We start from the raw sequence: 18,636 nt of genomic DNA, 5'->3' as shown, positions 1-18,636 counted from the left end.
ATCTCACTCACTGCAGCAGAGCTATTCTAAGAGAACACATTCGACCCACGCTCTAACAAACAGATTTCTCTAACGAGAAAAAGAGTGTATGAGAGAGAAGGAAGGACGAGAGCCTGTAGTGTGGCAGGCTGTCTTTGGAGAGTTAGTGTGCATGTGTGTCCGAGGAGTATGAGCAGATGCTGTAGTGCACATCTTCCAGGACTCTGTCTCTTCACTTTACATCATAAGCCACACAAGGCGTTGCCAATGGCAACTCCGTAAAAGAGGCGACTCGGTGAGCATAAGCATGCTGTAAAATGAAAGGGCATAAGATACATTTGGTTGCTGTATGTGAGAGCAGTGTTGGGAAGGTTACTTTGGAAATGTAATAGGTTACAGATTACAAGTTACCCTATTTAAAATGTAATAGTAGTGTAACTTTTTTAATTACTTTAATAAAGTAATGTAACTAATTACTTTTGAGTACATTTTGATTACTTTTATAAATTTCTAATGAATGTTAATTTGCAACTGTTAATCATCTTCAACCATTTTACACCATGCAGGTTTAACCTTAAAGTAGTGCTCAATACTGTCAGACTTTCACCATCCTTCATCACCTGAATTAAGATGATCACATTTGAACACATCCACCACACAATCAGACTTTAGTACTGCCTTTTACTTAGAGATTGATCTGAAGTTCAAAGCAGATTTAAAATCAAAAGAAATAGTTTATAGATACTGTTTTTGAAACCAAATCTTTGCATAACTACAGGCACCTACCTGCATCTAACAATGGTTTGGGGAAAAATAGTTAATAAAAAAATAAAAGCATTTACATCAACTCAAATACGGTTATCTAATAAGCATGTGTCCTATTTTGTGTACTAAACTCCTGAAACATTGGTGTCTTTTTGAAACACTGCTGTCTCTTTGTATATGATATGATGATAGTTTCTCAAAATAAGTAAAAAATGCTCATGAAGTGACTGTTCTAGAGATTAATTTCCATGAGGGGCGGACTGGGAAAAAAATAGGCTGGGAAATCTCACACTCATACACCCACAACCCATTCTGAAACATGGACAACCCTATTTTTTTTTTGGACCTGACATCAAAAAGATTTGAATCCTTAGGTTGGGGGACTTGCAACATAATCAAGAGTTCTCTCCTGAACTGCACCTTCACTTCCATTATCCATCCATCTCTCTCATGACATTAATACTGAAGATTTTTATTTGACTTTTACCATGTTTTGTAAGTGCAGATTGTTTTTTTTTTGGCAAATTAATTACCACTTGTATTTATTTTTACTACAAATTCCATAATTAAACCACGGTTAGTGCCATACCATAGGCTACATTAATTTTCCTCAGGGTTGTGTTTTTGTATCCACTAGCTCCCCCTAAACCTATGATAAAATATGATGATTTGTCTGCTAACTTACTACTGTAACATTACAAAAGATAATATTGACGTCGTTTATACAGTATTTTGAGTGATTGCGAGAAATGTGCTGCTGCTGCTTGACTAAGTAAACAAAGACAAAACTACATTAGCATCTTTACAGATGAAACTGACCTGCACCTGAAACCCTGAACAGAAGTGTCGCTTCTCTGCTCCAGCTTTGCGCTTACACAGTTCACTCCGGTCTCTCTCTCGCATTGATTACTCGGAGTCTGATCCAAACCGTTCGGCGGAGGCGCTGAGAGCGCGCGAGGCGCGAGCCCAACCATTGCCAGTCACGACTAACCGATTCACGATTTATTAGAAATTTAATTATCGAATGGCGGATTCGGAAATAATCGCTTTAGTATATTCGGCCAGCAATTATACAATAACAATATTAAAGTAGAAGGCCAAATCGTCTGCCAGGCCACCGGGAATAGTCCCGGTTCTCCCGATGTCCAGTCAGCGCCTGATTTCCACAGACACGCAGAACGTGCAGGATTCATATTCAGTCTTTTTGCGGCTTAATATTGACAGACATCAGTCCATATCGGGTTTTGATTCAAGTGTACTGACCTACTTTTGATTTATTCGTCCAAAATGTGGCATATTGCGTCCGCGTTATAGGCTGAATTCCATTTTTATGACTCGATTCTACAAATGTGTTTTCCGCGTCTCGGAGATTATGGGCCATATGTCTTAGTGCAATTTGGGAAAGTATAAGCTGTATGTGGATGTGTGTAAATATTCAAATGTAATCCTCTTTGTAATCGTTACAATTTTCATAAGTAACTGTAATTTAATTACTCATTTTTTCTTAGTAACTGTAATTGATTACTGTTACATTTATTTTGTAATTAAATTACGTAACGCCGTTACATGTAACTAGTTACTCCCCAACACTGTGTGAGAGGCTATTGAAAGGTGCGTAGCTTTGCTCTTTTTCCCTAATCCCTTCTTCCTTAAGGGTCCTTGGTCCCAAAGACTCATCCTCCCGAATCCCTGCATCCTTCTTGTCTTCTCTTTTCCTCTCAGTAGGGTCTCTCTCTGCCCTGTCAACCCCCCACTCAGCACACATCTGTGGCTGTGTCACCCCGGTGATTGTGATTTCACCAAGTACATGTTCCTGGATCAACATTCCAATCAACCAATCAGAAACGAGTGATAAGTTTTCGAGAAATGTCAGTTTTAGACTTACAATCAGGGTTAGATGCTTCTACACCCTTGTTTTTCACTTATTTCCCTCTGATTTTAGGAATACATTATGGGTAAGGATTGGGGTTAGGTCTATATTTTTGGACAGTAATGTTGATAAAAGATGTTGTTGCAGGAACATGTCTTACTTGGCAAAATCGCGATGACCGTGTCACCCCCTGCTTTCTCTCTCCCTTCACCCAAAGCTGCACCCCTTTGAATGTATTAAGCCTTAAGTATGTTCCCACAAGCCTTTTTAGTGGCACTTACACTGTTTTGTACTGCTTTTTTGTGCCTGGTGCTGTCATTGAGGGTTAAAGATTCACTGTATTGCATCAGCTATGCTAACATGTGCATGTTATTCACTGCTGTAACGTGTGACTCAGTATGTGAGAAAGCTGAGGTCGCACTACTATATGCAGTAAATATGGTGTGCATATTGCATACACTTTGCACCTTGTTGATCGTGGAGGATGATGTGATTCACAGCCATATGTTTTTGGATGACTTTGATTTTGTTGAAAAGAAACAACATACAAATATAATCGAACCTGAATGCACAAATTTGACATTATTGTTTAAATCATTTTAAATAGTTTATTGATTGTCGTAATTGTGTGGTTAAATTGGTACATATATGTCAGAATAATAACCAAAAGAGTAATTTTATATCACTGTTATAGTATTATATATATATATATATATATTTATTTATTTATTAGGGCTGTCAACGAATGTTCTAAATTCGAATATATATTCGAATAGTTAAAAAAAAGAAATTTCGGAGGTGAAAATTAACATTTGAATAAAAAAAATGTGGAAAAAAATACCTGCGGTAGTAGAGGCGTGGTTGTCTGCTTTGCGAGTGGGCGCGCTAGCGCGCCTGAGGGTTCAGGGACAGGTCACAGGAGTCTGGCACAGAATCATTGCTGAAAGTTGACGCGTCTTCATGGAAGATGGCAGCAAGTGCAGAGCCCAACTCGACCGCAGCGGAGAAAGCGAGGTAAAATTGTTGAACCGCGAGATAAAGTTGTATGCAAGCTATTTAAGATACAGTTAGCATACCATTCGACCACTAGCAACATGAGGTCACATCTCAAAAATGCGCACCCAAATGAGCATGGCATAATGTGTGGACTCCAGCTAAACAGTCACGTCTTTACACTTAACATTACATGATGTTTTATAACAAAGTTCGGGAGGAGCATTCGCAGTTCATTAACCTGATTAACACAAGTGGAGACCAATCAGTAATCAACTCATGACAAGGTATAAATAACAGCAGAACCTACCTCTGTTCATTGACAGTTTTCAGCATCCCTCCTCCACCCCATTTCTCCTCACTTATAGATCCATCTACTCTTACCACAACCGGGGGGAGTACTCTGGGTTTGGGCCACATCCCGAGCTTGGAGCCCTCCACCCGGACAGCACGCCAAATACGCATAACCTTAATATGTATTAAATATACGTAGATGACCGATCAGTATCGCGGATGGGGCAGGCTTCGGGGAGTTCTTTCAAGCAATGGAACCGAGGTTTGATTATTTATTGTTTCATGTCAAGGAAAAGTTCCATGTTTACCACAGCACAGCTCGCTCGGAGCATTCAATGTCAGTTCTATATGCTGTAAAACTTCAATTAATATTAATAATATTTGTTTCAATCACTGAATGAAGCCTTGGGACAACAGTCGCGACTTTAAATTGCTTGCACAAAACTCTTGATCAGCACTCAAAATTTGTTTGTTCATTTAAACCGTTATGCGCAGAGAACGTGAGGGTGAGAGAGCGTGAGGTCCGCAGTCTTGGCCATTAGTTGATTTTCCTTGTTTTTGTGTAGGTAATACGTTGTCAAATATGTTTAAACTTAAATGGACTACCTATACAAGTAGTTATGTCTCTTTGTATTATTTTGTCCTGTTATTGACGTAATGCGCGTCATTGACGACAGGCGCAACTAGATGTTCGAATAGTTCGAATATTCGTGTTTTTTTTTAGAGGGAATATTCGAACGGCATTTTTGAGCAATTTTAACAGCCCATATGTATATAGCTATTTTATTGCACAGTACAGTCATTTTAAATGAGAAATATAAGAACAATTGTTTATATATTAACAATATTGTAATATGTAATTCTGGATATTGAATTTTTATATAGAATTTGAAAGACACGCAGAAAATATGATTATTCATAACAAATTAATAAGTCTGGCATTAGTGCAACAGCTGCATTATACAATACTTGAAATAGACTGTAAAACTATTACTTCTGACTGAATTTTAAGATGATGATTTGCGTTTAAAGCATGAATAATGCACTTTGTGACATAGATTGGCACTTGTAAAATTGCATTGCTGTGTGTGGTGCCCAAGACTCCTTAATAACAAGATATTTTTCATTTCTCATCCTACTTTCACATTACTCCAAGTTTCTGATGGACATATGAGCTCATTGTAGATTAGATGTTTGTTTGATTCATTCTTAACTTTCTTTTGTTTTTCAGTGAAAATCCAAGACTTAACAAAGGAAAACAGAAGCCAAGACAAAGAGCCATCAGCCTGGATGAAAACGACTGGAGTCCTGGCCAGGAATACAAGTCGTCTTTTCTAAAACAGATGAACTATCACTGTTTTTTGAAAACAGCTTTTTGAAAGGATGTTGATTTGCACAGATTGAAGATTTTCTCTTTGACTTTTTGCTACCGAAACCAGTGCCAAACACTAACCATGCAAACCAGAAGCAAGAAATTATTTCACTAGTATTTTTGCATTTTTCTTGATCCATTTAAGCCATTGAAACTCAATTTACACCAACATTAGTTCACAATTTTTACCTTATCTTCACTATTAGTATTTAAAACTTTAATAGCATGTAATGTAATGTAAAGTCAAAAACTACCAGCAGCTTTTGATCCCCAAAATAGGGAGAACAGTGCATTATTGGTTAAACATGCTTTATGTAAGAGTGACCGATACGAATGCATTAACCTGAAAAAGTTTGGCTCCTGATCGTTTGATCGATGGATGGATGGATGGGTTTATGGTTGGCTGGCACAAGCCTCATTAAACTTTCCAAAGTGAGCTGCTGCTAATTCTGTTAATTAGTCGTCTGTTCCTCTCACTAAGGCCCATTTAAATCTTCCTCAGCATCAGATCTCTTTAGTCATCCATCTTGTTTGCTTCTCCTTCCTTTACGGAATCTGCACATTTAGAGCAGAACCCTCAGAAATGTCTGAAGGGTTTACATACTGAAGCCATACTTCTCATAGCCATACTAACGTCAAGATCCCTGCCATCATTGCAAGGATTCAGCTTGGTCATTCGGAAAGATCAGGTGCATTGGGATATTCAGGAATATCTTTAGAGGTGTGCATGTTCAATGGTGGTCCAGGTTTGACGTTCCGTAATCTGCCATATTCAATAGCGAGCCATTGATGCGTTTACTGTCTTGACAGTGGGACGACATTAAAGTTGTCACAGTACTTGAAAAATCTATTTTTAACACTTAGGATAGGCCTTCAGTGTGTCTGCTTGACGATATCCACGTGTTCCACATTGTCGGATGAATCCTGACTTCATGCCTGTTCAGTGGGCTCAACCATGCTGTCCTGCCAGAACTGGGCCCAAGCCCCCATTCGTTTTATTCTGTTGGGTTGAGCTAAATCCAGAGCAGAGACACTCACGCAAGAGGGTCCAACACACATAGACCCTCAAACTTTTTCAAGTTCAACCTTCCATTTTCTCTCTTCCTTTCCTGAACACTTCTTCCTCTCTGGCCTGACTTTTGTCATCAAACCAGGAACTAATATATACCTGCTGCTTGTTACGCTTTGTGAGTGCCCTAACCGACCTATACTCTTCTAAAGCCTTTGTAATGATCCTTTGTCCCATGGTGCCACCTGTAGAGAAAAGATCAGCTCTTCCCCATTTCTGAACACTTGCTCATTCATTGCTTCATCCTACCTTTATGTCTAGCCTCAATGACTTCCTTCTGAAACTCGAAAAGATTAAGTACTTGACACTGTTAACCTGATTATGTGGACTGCACAACAGAACCTCAGTGACCTTGAAAGGTATTCTTGTTAGTCTCACAAGACATTCTTATTGAAAAGCAGCAACCAGCTGAGATTTGTTTACAAGACAACATCAGTTCTTGGAGCTGACGATGACAATTGTTTACAAGTCCATGGAATAGCTGAGTACTAGTAACTGTTTCTTTCTATACTGTTGTTTAGTGAGTTGACAACTGAAGTGCCAACCAGAATAGAGAACATTTGGTGAGACATAGTTTACACTGGAACAGAAATGTTTACATGTTGCCCATAAGGTGAACTCAGATTAAGTCTTGAATGAATTGTTAGTGCCATAGATCAGTTCAGTTACACAGACTTAAATAAACCACCTTTAAGATAAAGCTGTACCCATGACTTTGACACTTTAAAAGGTTTACATTGTTAAAATACATTTTGTTTACCGGACTAAATTGCTTGCAACAAAAGTCAAGAGTCAAATATTTGTTCCTTTTGTTTTTCATTTGAGCCATTTTCATATATTTAAAGCTGTTGTTTTATAGAATTTGTTCATCAAGAATATTCAAAATTTTACATTTTGTGCCAAATCAAATTTTTTGCAAATTCCAGCTCTCACACCTTAAGCATAAAATGTGTATATAGATTTACCTCATTCTTGTTAATAATTTCCTCAGAAATATGTTTACACCTTAACTGAGAGTCTCATACTTTTTTCTATAACCCAGACTCCCGCACTTGGATGTGCATTTTGCATATTAAATAATTTGCATACTAGTGTATGCACACGTAAAAGAGAGATTAACTCGACTACATGTCATATATTGCCACACTGACTTGCAACTTTTGATAGACATCAGCTTTTTGTAGGCCTCTGAAGTCTTTTGTACTAAGGCTTCACATTTTTTTTCATCTTTGATAAAATAAAGTCCCTTGTATCAAGATGCCACCTGCTGCCATCTTGCTTTTCTTCCTTTTTGGCCCTGTGGTCTCCACAGAGACTATTACCTCAGAACGCACCTCCGTGAATGGGGGCCCGGTGCTGCTTCTGTTGCGAGGACGCAACCGCAAGTTCCCTCAGCCCGATGTGCGGGGCAAGGAGGCCGCTGCCATGGCAGCACAGCCAGAGGCAGCCGAGATTCCTCCGAGACCCCTGCCGCAGATTATGCTACCCCGTAACGTGACGGCTGATGCCCTGAAGCCCCCGCTGGGTGCCGCTCAGGTTGCCCCTCCTCCTCGGCGACTGGTGGACGTGGACGTGTGTCAGGGCTACTACGATGTGATGGGTCAGTTTGACAACACTTTCAACTGTACCAAGGGCACCTACATCTATTGCTGCGGCACCTGCCATTATCGCTTCTGCTGCGAGCACCAGCGCAGCCGTCTAGACCAAGACTCCTGCAATAATTACCGCTCACCCGATTGGGCCATCACGGCGGGACCCATCACCCAGCCTCCCATCCGACACGACCCAGATTTCGACCCACTGCAGCAACAGAGCAACAACACGGCTTACGTCATTGGGGGAGTCATCTCTTTTACCATGGCTGTGGCCATTGGGGTTAAAGTGGCCTTCCATAAACTGTCTCGACGACCGAGGAACAGAGACATCAACATGCCTAGGTGAGTGAAAGGCCAATTATGACCAGGCTCATGATGTGGAAGTAGACAATGCTGTACACATCTGAGTCTGCATCAGTGACTGCCATCTGAAGAGATCTGAAGTGATTTTGATGTCAGACTCTTTCAGCTTTCACCTTTTGATTCCGTCATGCACTCATCCTTCATTTTTACTGTTTACATCTCTCTCTTCAGAGCGCTGGTGGACATTCTGCGTCACCAGTCCAGTCCAGTCCAGCAAGGAGAGAGGAACAACAGCACGGTTCTCACAACCGCCACCTCCAGCGAGGGCATGCTGGGGCGGACGTCAAAAAACTTCTACGCTCCCATCCTCCAGAGCAAAGACAACCGGAGTAAGTCTATCTCACCCACTCATAAAAAGCTAATTTGTATGCAAAGGGCATAATGGATGTAGTCACAATGTGTATAAATTTGTAGAGGTATGAATAATCACATATAAGTAGAAAGGGGGTTTGAATTGTACAAACAACAGGGCAGAAATGAAGTCTGGAGGCATAATTTAGTCGACAGATTGACAGTGTGAGTGTATGAGGTAATGTAGAACAGAGGATGTGTCAGAAATGAGTCAGATGAATTCTGTTTCAGAGGCAAATTATGCTATGTAACCACATGAAACTATAGCAGCAAGTAAAGAAGGAGGTGTTTTCCACCTTTAAAGCTAAACCGTTATCGACTAACATCCAAAATGGGAATCCTAGAAGTATAAAGCTCGGGGGCAACTTTCAGGAAGTGAAGAGTAATCACTGGCCAGTGAATAAAATAGACAAATCTTGTAGTAATGCTAAAAGTTTATCAGCTGGTTTTGAGGAATGCAGTAACCAAAAATAACACATCTGTCTTAGACTGGTTAAGTGATGTTTTTAAAAGGTTCTTTTCATTTTTCCCAAACAGTGTAGTTAAAGTGAATTTATACATTTTTTTTTCAAAAATACAGTTAAAACAGTAATATTCTGCAATGTTATTCAAAACGTAAAATTTCCATTATAATACATTTTTTTATTAAACTTACCCATTACTCCAGCTTTTAGTGTTACAAGACCCTTTAGACATTATTATTTTCAATGTTGAAAACACTTGTGCTGCTTAATATTTTAAAACCATAATGCAATGTTTCAGGATTCTGTGAAAATAAGTTCAAAAGAACAGCAATAGAAATATTTTGTAACATTATAAACGTCTTTAATGTCACTTTTTAGCAATTTATTTAATCTTTGCATAAAAGTTTTGAACAGTAGTGTATATGCTTTTGTAATATTCGTAAATACTTTCAAAATGTGTTTTTTAGTACTTAATATGCAAGAAAAAAAAATCACTATAATTAATCCCAAGGATGTGGATGAATATTTAAAACTGGGCAGATCAAAGCTAAAATATATGATAAATAAAATATAATAAAAATGAATGAATATATGAAAAGAATAATATTATGAGGATGCACCCCTCATTGTTTGTGGTATTCAGCCCTGATTTCACAGTTGGTGTTCTTTTTAGGATTGAGTCCATTTTGTCTTGAATTGTCTCTTTTCACTCTCAAGTTTTCAATGTTTGTTTGCAATTGTTAAATGAAAACCATGCTTTTTAAATGTGCTGCAGGCAGTCTGTACAATCAGTGGTGAGAGTCTTTTAGTGGCACCATTAAGTTGTGAGAATATATAAAAAAAAAAAAAAAAAAAGGAAATATGACTGCACTGCAAGGGATGTGGTACAGCATGACAAAACTGCATCTCTGACATACGTGCTTGCAGTCTAGACTGCTTCATTCATTATAACTGGAGCATTATTTTTGCGTTGTGTTGTTCACTTGCATTACTGATACATATTTGGCAAATTCTCAAAAAAAAAAAAAAAGATATTGGTGCAGGCCACTGAAAACATTGTTTCTAAGTTAAGATATTAAACATGCAAAGAGGATCAGTGGATGGAGTGGATCAGTGTTCACTCTGCTCTCTTGCAGCTGGGAAACACAGTTTTGGCCAGACTGGGTCCAGTCCTAAACGCACAGCTACTATCGGTAAGCCAAGGAGCTTAGGCAGAGTGTGCAAATGTGTCACTTGTGTGAGAGTGCCAGTAAGAAAGCTACAGGTTTTTCTGTGTATGTATTTGTCACTGCCTTTGCTTTGGCTTGGTCTTGTTGGTTCGAGTGTGTTTTCTCGTGACCTCCCACTCTGTCACTACCCTGAGCTATTTTCTTGTTGTTTGTCCTGCACCCATCGCTGTTTGCACCAGTCAACAAAGCTTCAGTAAATGTGCTGGCATGCATAGTAGCAGAATGCCAAAATCATGAAGAAAAAAGCGTCCTTTCTTCATGTTTATGTATGTTATATATTCATTTATATTAATCCTATACGATAAAAAGAAAGCTATGAAATTTAACCAATAGATTGGGATCTAGATCTATCTATCTATCTATCTATCTATCTATCTATCTATCTATCTATCTATCTATCTATCTATCTATCTATCTATCTATCTATCTATCTATCGTTCCATCTATCTATCGTTCTATCTATTGTTCTATCGTTCTATCTATTGTTCTATATTGTTCTATGTTCTGTCATTCTGTCAGTCTATCTATGATCTGCCAATCTTCAAGGCCCTTTGCATTTTTTTTTTCAAGTTGAAATGATTGTTTTTTTAAAAATGCTACATCAATTCAGATTCATACTAAAAATTGAATTTGAATTTAAAATGCATTGTCATTTCAGTTTCTAAATGTTCAAATCCCAGATAAATATTATTTCCTAAGAATGATTTTGTCTGTTATTTTTTATTCATTTTCTTTTATTATTTTGCTTTTGGGAGGGTGGGTGGTGGAAAGAAATCTGTAAAGCCAAAATATATATATTGTATGTATGTTATATACAATATTATGTATGATATTTACATACAAGATTTGGTAACATATATGTGAGAATAATAATATTAAAAGCCTTTAACTTCATGAGACACAACAACACAAATTGCATGCCATGGTGAATTTTGGCTGGTGGCCTGAATTGGGCTGCTAACTCCAAGGTACCCAAGTTATAAATCTCAGCAAGATGATCTATGAACTGGAGAGTTGCTGAGATCCCCTGTGACCACTGTGCCTTTGACTACATTTAATCTGCAGTGCTTAACCCAAGGTTGCTTCAGGGGGACTCTCCCTGTATTACGTGCTGCGCAAATTACTTATACAAGTGTCTGTGGAACAAATTACTACATGAATAAGGATATTATCATTATGTAAGGATATATTAAATTTAGTGGAACGACGAATAAGACAATATTCTAGTCATATATCTGTACACAAATACTCCAGTTCCTTTGTATTCTAGATAATTATTAGACATCTGCCTTTGTCATTTAGAGACTCGGGATACAGCTTCAGTGTTCCAGAAACCCACATTTAATCAGACACGTATTCTATATTCGACCCAGGCAGATATGCTTTGAATACATCAGTTGTTGGTGTTTGTCTTATTGTCTTTTGTTCTCCTCTCTTAGAGCGAGTTCCACGCATGAACAACACCCAGATGGTCTCCACAGGAACACTGCTGTCCAGCAAGCACAATAATTCTGGCTTTCAGCCTTCCTTCTCTCACTCCTTCCACAACCTTGCCCAGCTACCTCCATCATACGAGACCGTCATGAAACCAGAGCTCAACCGCTACAGTTCCCTCAAGAGACTAGGTGAGTGTGTGTCTGAAAAAGAGTGTGTAATTTCAGAACTGCTACTACTCAGAGGGTCTTTGGCTGCATTTACACTGGCAGAAAAAAAATCGGATTTTTGCCCACATCTGACACAATAAATCTACACGATATATGATTTTTTTTTGCATCCGATCTGAGCCGGTTCCAAACATGGTTTTAAATCAGATACATAGCCGATATCTTGACATCCGACCTATGTCTAAATATACATATCCAATTCCCCACAGAACTCCCGATGCGAGGGTGACACATTTGCCCATAAAGATGTGTTTTAATGCCGGTGTGCTGTATGCGCTTGCATTTTATTGAAATGGAAACTTAAAAAAATTGCACATTCAGGAGCTGCTTTTCAACCTCTGCCCCATGAATTTTATAAATACAACAGCTTCGCTACTAAAATCTACTTTATATTTCTTAGCAATGAGGTAATAACTTTCACTTGTTTGCAAGCTTCACACTCGCACAGTCTCTCTCTCTCTCTCTCTCTCTCTCTCGTTAATTAATTTGAATTCTTTAATAAATATCATCTTGGCACTACATGTATTTCACTAAAGAATTCTACTTCTAACAAGCTGTATAAGATAGCATACCAAATGAAAATTACCGTCATTTCCCATCATTTATCCGTTCAGTGAGATTTTGAGCTGCAAAACATCCATGACAGCCTTTGTCCACGCTGGAAAATAATAGCCAAATGGCCACTCAAAGTGAATTATATGAATCATTTTAATTGCAAGGCTATTCATAACCCGAGGATCTACCATGTTTGATCAATCACAATCAGTTTGGCCTGTAATTATGTAAACACTGAATGTAAACAGACGGGCCAAAAAAAGATTGGATCTGTGCATTAAGACATGCAGTGTAAATGCAGCCTTTGTGAGGAAGTGTAGCATGGAGTCAACTGCTGCTGTTTTAGGAAGGATGTCCTGTGGCATTGTAGATTTTTTACATGCATAATTTCATCAGCATGATTGGGGAACAAATATTTCAGTTTGGTCATATTCATATTCAATCAATGCTTAAAAAATACTATTTAAATTATTTGGAAATTACTACAACAAAAGGTGACATACAGTTAAAATGGCTTTTAAAAAAGGGTTGAGATTGACCTCTATTATATCAAGCATTACCATATATGTCATATCCAGTACTCTCAGTATATTTTAGCCATATATAGTATAATTTATACGCATACACAGTATATTTTAACTCCAGTGTGACTGCATGGTGTGATCTCACTTTACCATACAAAATGCAAATCTCCACATACATAATACAAGAGAGGTTATGTTAAACTGAAATTATATCAATTAAATCTGAATTTAAATGAATTTTATGAAAATTGATGGATAATTCAGAATTCTTTCCATCATGTCATGCTTTTCCTTTCTTTACGAACCTTGTAACTTGTTTAAATAATTTTCATGAATAATCAGACTAAAGATAATGCATTCAGAATCATGAACAATTTTTACAGCATCTAGTTTAAAATTAATTCATAAATATATACTAGTTTTTATTAAAACATTAGGATATTGATGTTAACATATACTATTTTAATTTATATGCTTTATGTACATTAAATAAGTATTGAAGTATTTAAGTATTGAAATATAACAAAATATTAGTACAAGTAAATTAACATTAACCACCATGAATAAATGCTGTAAAAGTAATGTTCATTGTTCATTCATAAGGCCCTAATGCATGATCTGTTTACGAACTGAACCTAATTGTGAGGTGTTACAAAAAATCTGCAATGCATCATTTTTAGAAATTATTTTTACCATTGAATATTACTTGCATAGCTGAATGCAGAAAACCCATTTGCATGTTACACATTCATTAAATGTGGTTTACATCTGCCCCAGACCAGTGGTTTGATCACATAATTTACAGTTTTTTTGTCGAATTGGTGCATCTACATCACAACGAATATCTTTGCAATGTGGAATTGGAGTCAAGTAAACAATCTCACAACTTCATAAATGTTGATGAGGCTGGCTTCAACCTGTCCAAAAGCAGAAGGCATGGTTGAAATCTCATCGACCACAGAGCTACTGTTGATTTACAAAGCCAGCAGGGAGGAAATATCCATTTTCAGAATTTGTAATTCTTTGTGTTGTCCTCTGTGTATATACTGTGCTTCTCAATTGAATGTTCATGAGATGCACCTTTGAACTATTTCAGAGAACTGGTTTATCATTAGCTGATCTATATTTATATTAGTAAAAGTCAAGATTCACCTGCACAATTCATGGCAAATATACAAAAAGTCTAATAGAAATGTGTAGAACATATGCTTGACAGTTTATGACAACTAGATCAACCATTTTGTATTTAATGACTTATATGATGAACTTACTAATTATATGTTTTGGGGGTAAGACTATTGCACAGAGAACTATTTTATACATTTTGAGCAACATGACATTAGCAACTGATAATGTAGGAAACCACACACAAATGTACATAATCAAATTGCATGAATGTACCAAAGCAATCGCAACTGCTTTTTTTTGATGTGCAGAAGTGACCAGATGATGTGGAGGTTAAACAAGTCGTTTTAAGAATTTCATTTCTGATCTGAAAAATGCACCAAAGCAACTGAGAAAAACTGTAAATGTGATCAAGTGCAATCTGATCTCCAAAATTCTATTTAAATGACAGGTGTAATGGGTGAAATTTATGAAAGAAACTTAATTTTCATATTTCCTAACTACAGAGAAAAACTTGGATGAATATTCTGGATATTACACCTCCAGGCGAAGGCCAGACAATGCACCACCCAGCTTCCACTCCTCCCAGCACCACCTGCCCTGGAGTGGTGACTTAACACTGGGTGGCCGAGGTACCCTCCCGTTAAACACTTCCCGCACGCGCATCCACATGCCCAGTTCCACTTCCACCCCAAACCCCTACCCATTACCCCAGACGCAGTACAACCCAACATTCGAGGCGATGAGTAAACCGCCTCGCCGGGTGATGTCCCAAGACCAGCTTCTGGCACTGGTGGAGGGGAACACTCTCTCACGCCTCTCCAAGAACCAGCAGCATCAGTATTACAAACCCATGACTACCACCAAGAGCTCCAACGCCCAGAATTTGCGCAAGTCTCACGAACGCCTCCTGGTGTCTCCGGACCGCCTGGAGGAGCGGATGATGGGTGATTACGGCAGTATGGTGCCCACCATGTCCCATCTCACCCACCACCAGAAAGCGCAATCCCAGCAGAACGTGTGTGTGATGCCCTCGCTCGACCGCCATCACATGATCAAAATGAATTCGCACCCTACCTCCGGCCGTGAGCAAGACCACACAGTCGCCACTATGTCCTCTGGTCATGGGGCCGGGACTTTGGGATGGGGGGAGGTCCATGGCTCCGGAGGAGTACCTGGAGCAATGGCACACAGCGCTCGACGAATGGCCTTCGCCACGAAACGCCAGAACACCATCGAACAGCTGCATTTCCTCCCCGGAGGAGGTGGGGGAGGGAGCGGAGGCGGTGGAAGTCAGGCACTGAGGACGGGGAGCAAGAACGAAGTAACCGTTTGAGAGCAAAAAGAAGGATAGTAAGGAGATGATGGATAGATGAAGTGTGATTACGCAAAATGAAGGGTGGAAAGTGTAAAAAAGGCTGATGACATAAACAAAGAATGGAAAGGAGGAAGGAAATAATAGGCCCATATGAAGGGAATACACAATGTATTGTCATTGAGAGAAAGAGGGATGTAAAAACTATAGCATAAGTGTTTCTGTAGATCCCTAAATTGCCAAATTCTCAATAAATAGAAATGTGAAGAAGGCCCCAGGTCTCCTCTGACCTGTGAGTAGCAAATAGAGTTTCCATGGCATATCTATTTAGACATGATCTGAGGAGGTACCAAAAGGAATACATTCATTATTAGAATAGGCCAAGTTTTCTCTAGTTAGTACATTCCAGCTGATGTAAAAAGAAATTTGTTTTGGGCATTAGATTTTTTTCCTGAATCCAATGATACATTTGACCTTGCCTCCAAATGTTTGGTTTCATTCTCAAAGAGGTGTCACATTCATCAGTAAAATAAAGGGAACAATGAGATTTACTGGATGCAACTTGACACGTGTCCAGTAGTACACTGAATTATCTCACAGAAACAATGATTTGACCAGTCTCAAATCATATCTGACTTGGGAGTGGATTATGACTTTGGGAGTATTGTGCACATTAAGGAGTTTGCCATCAAGTGAAAAAAATACTGGTAATTCATCAGAGAGAAGAACTTGAGGACTTGAAAAATATCACTCGTTTTGTGACCTGATTCTTTAGTCTGCACTGTTAATGTAAATCCAAATGCCATCAGCCATATTAGAGCTTATTCATATGGACTATAATGGACGAAAACATTTCCATTGGGAGATGGGTGTTATATTGATGATCAGTGATTTTTAGCCTCTTATACTGAGACTGTGAATCAAAGCTGACAAGAATACTTTTTTTTTTTTTCATTGTGGAAAACATTTTGGCTGTTTTATGATATGATCAAAAGGCTGTCATATTGATGGGTAAATCAGGTCTGGACTAAAAATGCTTGAGCAGACAGACATTTGGAAATTTAATTCAGCCATTGAAATCTGATAGAAGTCATGCCTCTTTTTTGCATGTTTGACCAATCAGAGAACAGCTTTGTATGACGTCCTGGATTCGTTACAGATGTTCTGTTATTTATAAGCATTAAGAGCTGAGATTTAATCATGGGCATGCAGTAATGTCAAATAAGACAGCATACTCTTCACACTTAATTTGCAACTCGAGCTGTTGTATTGAGGGGTGAAAGGGGAAAGGGTTTGGTTATACAGTGGACAGTTTAATCCAAGGGCTATTCTGAAACTTCATGTGTGTCTGTGCTTCCATGTTCTGACTGCTTTTTATCTTTTCCCGTGACACAGCTGTGCGGACCATAGGCTATATGCCAATGAGTATACAAAACAAAATCTGCAAAGCTAGTTCAAACACTCTGTGTCACACTAAGATGCATTACTATCTAACCGATGAGTTAGGATTTAGGATTAAAAGGTGTCTTGTTTATCTATATTATATTCGAGGAAAAAAAAAAATTTGTTAGCAATTTCTGTGTTTTTCAGCTGTCTCCACATCAAATGGACACTGTTGTGGTGGAATGTCTGAGAACGACCTGGCTGAGAAAGATTACTGGGCCATAATATAGCATTTTAGATCACTCTGCAATGTTTAAGCTTTTATTACCTTTAACTGAATTTAAATACGTTAAAAAAGGTTAAAAAAAAAACTATTAAATCCTGAATGTTCAAATATGTACACATGCCAATTTATGTGCATATATATATATATATATATATATATATATATAAAATCATAAATATGAATTATATTCTTCATTATAAACATTTTGTTTATTTTCTCTGTGACTTAAGAAATTGTTTTTATTCTTGTTTTCTGTTTATATTTGAGTTTCCAGTGGATTCTAACCTTTGTAACTCGACAAAAAAGCAGATGCAATCATAGTGAAAAGACAAAACGCATGAAGATGTCAAAGCCAGTGTTGATGATGTCATATCGCTGACTTCTGATGTCAAGGAGTGTATGTGTCCAGTTTGTGTGTCTGTATTTGTGTGCTTGTGTGTATTTCAGTGTCTATTTTGGAATGTTTTATCTCGCATTTCATCTGACTTTTGCTTTGCGTGAAGTCAGAGAATGTGCATTTCAGAAAACCCAAAATATAATTAAATTTTTTTAAGTGAGTGTCCCTTTGAAAAAAATTAAAAATAAGAATAATAATATTAATAATAAAAAACATTTTCCATTGCTGTATTCACCAAAGTTACAGAAAACAAAATAATCACAAGAGTATTTATAATTATTTTTTAAATATAAATGTTTTTTTGTTTGTTTTTTGCCACGAGATACATAAACCTTGTAAATTTTCTGGGGGAAAATACCAAAATGCCATGCATAAAATATTAACTGCAAAAACTTTAATTATTATTATTATTATTTTTAAATAAAATCCTCATCATTAAGAAAGACATGTCCTGGAGATTGATGTGTACTTGTGTATTTTTTTCCCCTCATGAATTATTAAACATGTTGGTTGGTTTTACATTTTATGTTTTTGAGATGCTTCCATCCTAATATATTATGTGCTGAGTATTTTGATCTTGTATTAGATTAATTGTTTGTTTACACTGGGTAAAACAGATGCAGTTTAGCTACTTTTGACAGCTATAATGACTTGGGGTCAATTTGGGTTGAAATTTGGGGATCGATGTTAACAATGAAATAGAGAGAGATAACTCCGTAATGGCTGATTTCTCAAGGTTCAAAATTGGTTCTGCACATTTGCATACCATCAATCTCAGCCTCATTCACTTGCATTCACTCTTGTTTTTCATTTTCTTTATATTTAATGGTCTACGATTTTGTTTAAACTTAACTTATTTATTTTAGTTTTTCATTGCTATAAAGTAAATTTGTAATTTTATTTGACATCAAATCCTTTTTTATTTTATTTATTGATCTGAACTAGGCCGTTTCAGGTTCTTAAATGGTTCCTGAGGGAGTCGGACCATGAGTCGGACGAGGCATCACCGGCATTCGCCATTTTGAGGGGCAGGGTGGGCGAGG

The 18,636-nt window shown here is 37.8% G+C and overlaps 1 protein-coding gene across 3 annotated transcripts; it reads left to right on the top strand.

Moving 5' to 3' along the window:
- The first annotated feature begins 5,519 nt into the window (after positions 1 to 5,519).
- On the top strand, positions 5,520 to 18,361 carry LOC132104070 (protein shisa-6-like). Of its 3 annotated transcripts, XM_059509270.1 has the most exons (6): positions 5,520 to 7,072; positions 7,133 to 8,279; positions 8,472 to 8,629; positions 10,252 to 10,308; positions 11,784 to 11,969; positions 14,719 to 18,361. In XM_059509270.1, the coding sequence occupies exons 2-6, from the start codon at positions 7,600 to 7,602 to the stop codon at positions 15,546 to 15,548; spliced, it is 1,911 nt and encodes a 636-aa protein (XP_059365253.1). In that variant the 5' UTR covers positions 5,520 to 7,072; positions 7,133 to 7,599; the 3' UTR covers positions 15,549 to 18,361. The 3 variants fall into 3 exon arrangements, with proteins under 3 accessions (XP_059365253.1, XP_059365252.1, XP_059365254.1); XM_059509269.1 differs by having other exon boundaries at positions 5,520 to 8,279; XM_059509271.1 differs by lacking the exon at positions 10,252 to 10,308 and having other exon boundaries at positions 5,520 to 8,279; positions 14,719 to 18,360.
- The last annotated feature ends 275 nt before the right edge of the window (positions 18,362 to 18,636 follow it).

This window comes from Carassius carassius, chromosome 25 (assembly GCF_963082965.1).
Source record: "Carassius carassius chromosome 25, fCarCar2.1, whole genome shotgun sequence".
NCBI classification, from domain to species: domain Eukaryota; kingdom Metazoa; phylum Chordata; class Actinopteri; order Cypriniformes; family Cyprinidae; genus Carassius; species Carassius carassius.
This window is presented reverse-complemented; position numbering and strand designations above follow the sequence as displayed.

Coding starts and splice junctions, on each gene's coding strand:
- LOC132104070 (XM_059509270.1), top strand. CDS start 7,600: ATGCCACCTGCTGCCATCTTGCTTTTCTTCCTTTTTGGCCCTGTGGTC. Junction 10,309..11,783: donor TAAACGCACAGCTACTATCG/GTAAGCCAAGGA, acceptor CTCCTCTCTTAG/AGCGAGTTCCACGCATGAAC. Junction 11,970..14,718: donor CAGTTCCCTCAAGAGACTAG/GTGAGTGTGTGT, acceptor TCCTAACTACAG/AGAAAAACTTGGATGAATAT.